The 7558-nt window shown below is 43.6% G+C and overlaps 1 protein-coding gene across 2 annotated transcripts in view; it reads right to left on the reverse strand.

Moving 5' to 3' along the window:
* Nucleotides 1-6833, reverse strand: part of GPATCH2L (G-patch domain containing 2 like) — a 15931-nt gene extending 9098 nt beyond the window's left edge. For both annotated transcript variants that reach the window (XM_029084823.1, XM_010167344.1), the window contains exons 1-2: nucleotides 6168-6833; nucleotides 153-217 (exon numbers count right to left, since the gene is read on the reverse strand). In XM_029084823.1, the coding sequence (XP_028940656.1) occupies nucleotides 153-217; nucleotides 6168-6826 (724 nt within the window). In that variant the 5' untranslated portion in view covers nucleotides 6827-6833. The remainder of the gene's footprint in view (nucleotides 1-152; nucleotides 218-6167) is intronic.
* Nucleotides 6834-7558: the final 725 nt, after the last annotated feature.

A 7558-nucleotide genomic window follows, 5' to 3' on the forward strand; every position in this document is an offset into this window, starting at 1 on the left:
ATTGCTTAACTTCTAGTCCCTCACAGCCACTGGCCTTTCTCACATGCTTCCCTCGCTGTCCCTCTTCAAATACAGATCTTTCTTTGCATTTTTAAAGAAAGTAAGAGAAATTCCCCAACAACACCTGAGGAAAATCACAGGACAGTTGTTACCTTGGCGGCCCTCATCATTGGTAAACAGGCCAGTATCACTGCTGCTGCATACACTGCTGGTTTCACTGGAACAAAAACAAAGAAGAAACCCCATTGTTACAATTGCAGCAGATACAAAACAAAACCCACTTTATTACATTTTACTAGCTTCTCCTTATACATCTCACAGAAATTGCACATGGGACACATGGCTGGCTCCAGCATGGGACATAATTGCTTTCTGTTAAAACTTAGCAAAGCTGCATCACTTGAAAATGAGTACAATCCTGTATCTAGTCTAGTTCTAAGTTATCAAAAAGTAATTAATACAATGGCATTTGCCTCAGATACTGGAGTTAATAACCTAACTATGACATTGTCTGGAATACTCGCTAGGAAATTAAGTGTAACTAAAAACTCTATCCTTGGGCCACTTAATAGCTACTGAAAACTCTCTGAAGTTTTCTACTTCAGATTCTTTCCCTCCAAAACGTTATACAGGTACATAAACCCTCCATCAATCTATGGCAACTTTTATTTTATTTGGAGGTAAGAGCAGCTGGTATATTCACAACTCTTCAGCTAAATACCTTAGCGCAGCATGACATGCTGCTGCTGAATGCGACCTTGTTCTTGCGCGCTGTGTGTTTGGTGAAGCAGTTACAGGAGACTTAATTCTTGAACCAAAGAATTAAACTAGAAATTAATGTGTAGAAAGCCGTTAACTGACTGTAAACTGGATGAATATCTGTAGCAGAAGTACACGTGAGGTCAGTCCCAAGCATCTGATGGCTTTAATGCTGATATTAAATCAATCCTTGGACACTTCAGGCAATACTTCCTTTGATTTAGCTGAGAGGTATCAGAACAAGCAGAAACTCCTCACTGCCCACTCCCTTAGCACTAAGGCCTCAGATGTGAACAACAGGTATAACTCGGCACTAGAACCAATCTCTGATCAGGGCACGCTGTTAGAAAGCATCTCTGAATCCCTCTTTTCCGGGGAAATTGGATCCTGCTAGACACCTAGTATCAACTGGAGACCCCTCAGTTCACAAGGCTGAAGGATGATGAGGGAACACAAGATGCGTCGTCTCAAAGAATTGCAGGCATACAATAAAACCCCATTTTGTGAGCACATTATTGCTTTTACAAAATGCGCTCTAACGTACAGCCAAATCGACTCATCATGCCGGAGATCTACAAACTCTGCATCTTCACATTGTATAAAAGCCATTTAAACTTAAAGGATGAACAGTCTGTATATCATTCTCACATTTCAGTACATTAATATCAAATTCCAAATCAGTCCATTACAAAGTTTGGCCATCCATTTACCCTCCCACGTATACACCACAGCAATTAAGGGCAAGGACTGAGAACCACGAGTCATTCGTTTCATTCCTAGCTCTCCTACCAAGCCACTGTATGACCCTGGGCAAATCTCTTAGCATGTCTGCTTTCCCTTTCAAAAGCCTGGATTAATAGTCCTCACAAGCAGCAGATGTGAGGATTGAGTGACTGCTTCATAAGGGTTTTAGCAGAGGAAAGTTGCCTGAGAAAGGAAAAAGCATTAAGTCAAGATTCCAGATCATATTAACAGTACTTTAAGCATCCTGTTGTACTGAGAGCTCTTGAGTTCCTTACAGATACGCATTACTGACAGTGTTTTACTTGAACAAACTTTCATGGATCTCACGCTCTTCATCACCCCTTTTATACTTCAGGGCTGAACACAAGCTAGACTCCTACACGAGCCTTTCTGCAGGTCCAGTAAGCACTGATTAATGACCTCCACTTGCAAAGGAGGCTACTTACCTTAACCATGAAATAATGAATGCTATTGATCCGACAAGCTACTGGAGTCGACAAGCTATAGAGTGTTATTGATCACCCAATCTTTGGTCAAAATGGTCCTCATTTAGCAATTTCACTGTCTCAAACACCTGGAGCAAAGCATGCTTATAATTAAATAGTTTGGGGGAGTTAAAGTGAGAGGTGATGGACAGAGATCTCAGGTTTCCCCCATTTATTCTTTCGCCTGAGCTATTGTTTGTGTCAGGAGAGATATTGATTTTCTATAAAAATAAGAAAACAAGAGGCACCAAGGGGCTGCAGAAGGTCAGGCTGGGCTGGAGAAGGAGGGGAAGCTGAACACTCTGTCTTTGTCACTTGCCTTCCAAGAGAGAGGAATTTTTTCTTTACAGAGGGACTGGCCTCCAATTCATCAGCTTAGCAAGACAGTGCAGGCTGTCATCGAAACAGCTCCCTTCCAAAGGGTAAAGTGACAGCACTGCACACTCAAGATGAGCACTGGTTATATTCCCAGGCCAGAACGCTGTACTGGTTTGGGCTAGGACAGAGTTAAATTTTCCTTATAGTAGCTCTATGGTGGTATGTTTTGGATTTGTGACCAAAACAGTGCTGATAACACACTGGTGTTTTATTTATTGCTGAACAGTGCTTAAACAATGCCAAGGCCGGCTCTGTTTCTCACACTGCCCCAGCAGAGAGTGGGCTGGGGGTGTACAAGAAGCTGGGAGGGGACACAGCCAGGACAGCTGACCCCAACTGACTAGAGGGATATCCCACACCATATGGTGTCATGCTGAGCAAGTGAGTCAGTAAAATCCCCAGGTTGAAAAAGTCACGTTAAGAGTTACGGCACTTGAGAGTAGATTAGACAAACTGCACATCTCTCACTAGTAAGCACATCATTCAAACTGATTTTTTCAGACAGCTCTTGTGCTATGGTTTGTTCTGTCCTCAAGCCAAACCCAGACCATTCTGGGAGTACTCATCTTAGACCAACAAGAGAAAGAACTTCAGCACTCGATATATAATTTGCCTTTGCTTTATTATGGCTGCGGGGAATCTCAAAGCATTAAGGGACAGAAGTGCATGTCGTGTCTAACAGCCTTAGCAGTTAATTGTCACCTTTGAACAAAGATACAAATGACTACTTAAACTAAGACAGCTTGCTTCCTCTGTTGTTTCCACAATCATTTATATATCAGGCTTTGAGTCATGTCATTATCCAATTTAGAACCATCATCATTCCGTCATCATGCTCCTGCACATCCTTCCTTCTCTCAATTTGTGTTCATCTCTTGCCATGTTTGGCAAACAATTTCAAAGGTTTCATTTCACACACACTTTGAATCACAATACTGCAGCATATCTTCCTCCAGGAAAAGCCTGGGTGCATTCCCACAAGCAAACTATAAAAACTACCTCCTCATTAAGGATCCACAGCCAAAGCTTCCTCATCGAACGGGAGTTTTTCTACTGAATACAGTAGGTATTTTATGTAACTTAGGATAAGGAGCCTTCTCAAAACTAGAGAAAATGCTGAATATTTTAGCATTTACAGATATTCATTCCTACATAACAAAGAAAAGCAAGTGTCAGAGGAGGAGAGGAAAAAGAAAGTGGGGAGCGGTGGTGGAAATCAGTTCTGAATATACAACTTAGTCTGCCTAAAAACACATTAGTTTTTTGATATTCCCCACTCCTAGAGGGGTGAACAGTAGAGGTACAAATTCAGTATCAAAGTGTTTTCTAAATCACCAGATCATCATTGACTCCTTCCAAGTCCCACAAGTGGCATCAGCTACTTCCCTCCCATCAGCTTGTCATGGCAACCATACCATTCCCTCTCCTAGGCATCCAATTTTCTTCTCCTTTCCTCAGGATATGCCCTTGTTATACATCTGTGCAAAGTACTTCTCTTATGGTACCAGAAAAAAACAGCTAGAGCAGAGTGAGCGTGAGGTAAGCACAGCCAGTTTCACTCTGCTGCTAGTTGCAAAGTGCTATATTTAGAGCAGCAGAGACCAAAGCATGATCCTTCACTGCCGTGAGGGATACTCTGCAGTGAATAGGGTTGTATGCATTTCTCTCTCCAACTTTAACCCTCCCTAGTGAGTCATAGCACAGATCCCACATCTGGTGTTGGAGAGGTCAAATATTCCCACCCCTGGATTTCCAAAGAGAATCCCAAGGATGTGTCAGCAGATGGTAAGTGTCAGTTGATGCTGACACTTGCACAATAATCAGTTTGAGAGCAAGGGACAACTGAGACAGAACAAAGTGATCTTCAAGCACGGTCCTCAAGTAACAGTCCAGACAAAGCTGTTTATTTACGCTTTCAAAGGCTGGCACAAAAAAAAGCTGGATGATAGCCTGCTGGTTTAAGTTCAAGTCTGACATGATGGAACAGACTCTGACTGGTGGAAAAAAAAAACCTCAAGGAACACTGTCCATCACTGCCACATCAAGTAAGGGTATCTCTCAGTCCACCACCACTGACATGCAACATTCAGGGGCTACTCAGCACATTCCCTTTCCTGGACTACCAGCAAATAGCTCTGAAAAGACAAAAGTGCTTTTAATAACTTGTAGGAAAAAGGCATCCACTAGCCTCCTGGAAAGGCTGACTTTGCATCCACTTTTTAAGCAAAAAATAGCCATTTTTTAAGGAAAAACACTACCACTTTTTTGCCATCTCCACCCTGTAATAGTTACACACAAACCACACTGATTCAGTAAAAATGCAGTAGTGGGCCCCTGGATCAGGATAGTGAGGACATATTACAACTTAGGCTTTTCACAGTCTCCCAGACAATACCACTGAGGTTTGCGCTTCCAGCTGTTATCCACAAATTCCTCAATAACCAAGCGCCACCTTTTCACTCTGACAAACTGCAGGAGCTAGACAGCCAGAACACTTAACTGGACCTTAACAGATGCGCAACTATACTGGGTCAAACAATTATACTTTCCAAATGCACTGTCCTCTCTCTGACAGTGCCTCTTACAGTGGATGCTTGAGGAAAGAATATGAGAACACGACAAATACAGACTGACTGTTTCCCCTGTAGATTCTTCTAGCAGTCAGCAGTTTAAGGACTTCCTGAGCTGGATCTTCTGTCTGGGCTGTAATGTTTAACAGCTCCTGATAAAGCTATGCTCCATGTGCCCCTTTTGGACACATCTACATTTTTGACCTCCAAAATGTCCCACAGCAGAGCTCCAAACCTTGTGTTTCATGAAAAATAATACTTTTTTTTTGTCACTGTTTTAAATGTTTCCTCAATGTCTCCTACTTCTTGCACAATGATAATTAGCAAATAAACAACCCTATTCAATTTCTGTATGCCATTCATTAAGAAATCTCCTCCATTTGATTCTCAACAGTTGTTTCTTCTCTAACCTGAAAAATCTCTTTGTACAGAAGAAGTTTTATAACCTCAAACCTTCTACAGAGAGAATAAAAGCCACACTCAAGGGGAAACATTCCCAAGAGTGACATACAAACAAATTCAGACCATAACATTTACACTTCTCATTTTAATCTCTTCAATGAGATTCTGCAACAAGTTCACCAAGGTTCTCCAAAACTGGACACGAAGACATGCCAGGCTGCACTTTCTGCACAGGCTTTTCCTGTCAGCTTCCCCCAACTTCTTTACCATCTCGCTACATTTTCCCCATAGCTAGCCTTTCAGGACTTTATTCTAGACCCAGAGCAGAGATGCAGAACTGCAAACAAGATGTTTTGACTGAGGTTCACACAGTACCTGCACAGAGGGCTAATGGTCACAAGGGGAGACCAGTCTGTTCTCTACTACTCTTATGTTAAATTCCGAAAACAAGAAACTGAAGGCAGTTCATATCAAACATGCAACACAAGTGCCAACTGTGAATTTACTCTCCAAACCTCAGGCCACAAGCATGCCACTTTGTAGCTGCAGGGCCACAGACATTTCAGAGGGCTCCTTGTGTAACAGGAGTTAGAAACATACCAGCTTGCCAACTTTTCAAGGAAATGTTTTGGGTCATCAGTACAGCACTGACAGGAAAGACTTGTAAAAAATCTACAGTTTAGAAGTAGCTGAGATATTTCTCCTCTTCAAAAATAAAACAGCAGTGAATAATTTTTATAAGAACTTCTGAAAGTAAGGCAGCGGATTTACAAGCAGCTGCAAGCAAGGTGGCCATCTGACTAGCACAGGGAAGAAACCAAGATCTCACCATTCCGACATGTTTTCATCTGAGCCCTGTTTCTGTTCATCAGCTTCACATTCCATCTGCTCCTTCCTTCCCCCTTTGCTGAGGAAGGGCCTGTTCTCTGCTGATTCACAAAGGCCATGACTGGATGATGTCCAAGGGGCATTTTCTTTCCAGCGTGAAAGCCGCTGTTTCTTGGCCGATTTGAACCTGCAGCCCCTCTCGTAGTTCCACTCTGACACCCTGAGCTTTTGCTGGAGACTGGCAGCCACCTCTGATGTCACACGTTTGACTTTCCGTCGGCGCCTGAGAGGTCGGCAGGGTGCGTTCTCTGTAAAGGAGTCTGACTCATGCCATGAGTGCTGCTTGCTCCTCAGGGTGGCACTGAGAGCTGGGTGTCGTTTGACCACCACCATGTCATCAGAGTCACTGAAATTGGCTGTCAGCACTTCACGGCAATCCTTGACAGCTTCATCCAAGCTTGACTCCGAGGCCTCACTGTAGCAGCAGCCATGCTCTGCCTGATGTGTGAAGTCTGAGCGTCGTTTACGACCCCGTCTCTTGCGAAGCTGACGCCGCTGCTGCCGTGGGCTTAGGGCCATCTCTTCCCATAGCTCATCCAGCTTGTTTTGTTCTGAAGTCTGCTCTAAGGCTGAGGCCAAGTCATGCGCCAGTTCATCCATTGGCAATGCCTACTAAAAATGACAACAAACAATTAGCACCAGACATCAATGCTGCTACCAACACATCACTAGACTACAGTACACTACAGCATTTGTAACATTAACCAAGTTATACACTTACTTTGCAGTTGTCCGGGAGAACCCAATGCAGAACAACTACTGCTTCTTGGGGCGACACTCACTCCTTCCTTTTGCAAGGGTTAAATCCCTCTTCTAACCATGGCAGCAGAGATCTCACTACTGCAGCGGTTGAGTCAAGTGCTGTGTCTGAAAAGGCCTTAAGGCTGCATCTTTTGCATTGAAACAACATGCTCTATTACATATCTTAAGTGTATGAGAGTCCACAACTAGTTTGCTATCTGCTGTCAGTAAGCCACAGAGAAGGGTGAGCCTGCTCACCAAAAGGAGCGAGTCTTCCAAGAAGTAGACAAGCAGGAAAGCTGAGAGTAAAAAAGATGGTAAAACAGGTAGTTTGCCAGTAAGCATCATTTCAACAGCAAAATAAGGTGCATGGGACCCTGTGCTACTTAAAACAGGGTGTATGAGACTGAGCCCAAACCCCTACTGCCAAAAAATCCCAGCTCTTCCACCTCAAGGCTGTCAGGGAGCCAATATCAAAGTCCTGGCCAAATCCCTCACCTCACAACCTCCCTGTCCCCACCCGTGCCTTGCAGACGCGGGGTTTGTCTCCCCACCTCTTACTGGGCTCACAAGCACTCGCCCCCCCACCCC

This window comes from Antrostomus carolinensis, unplaced genomic scaffold (assembly GCF_000700745.2).
Source record: "Antrostomus carolinensis isolate BGI_N321 unplaced genomic scaffold, ASM70074v2 scaffold32754, whole genome shotgun sequence".
In the NCBI taxonomy this organism is placed as follows: Eukaryota; Metazoa; Chordata; class Aves; order Caprimulgiformes; family Caprimulgidae; genus Antrostomus; species Antrostomus carolinensis.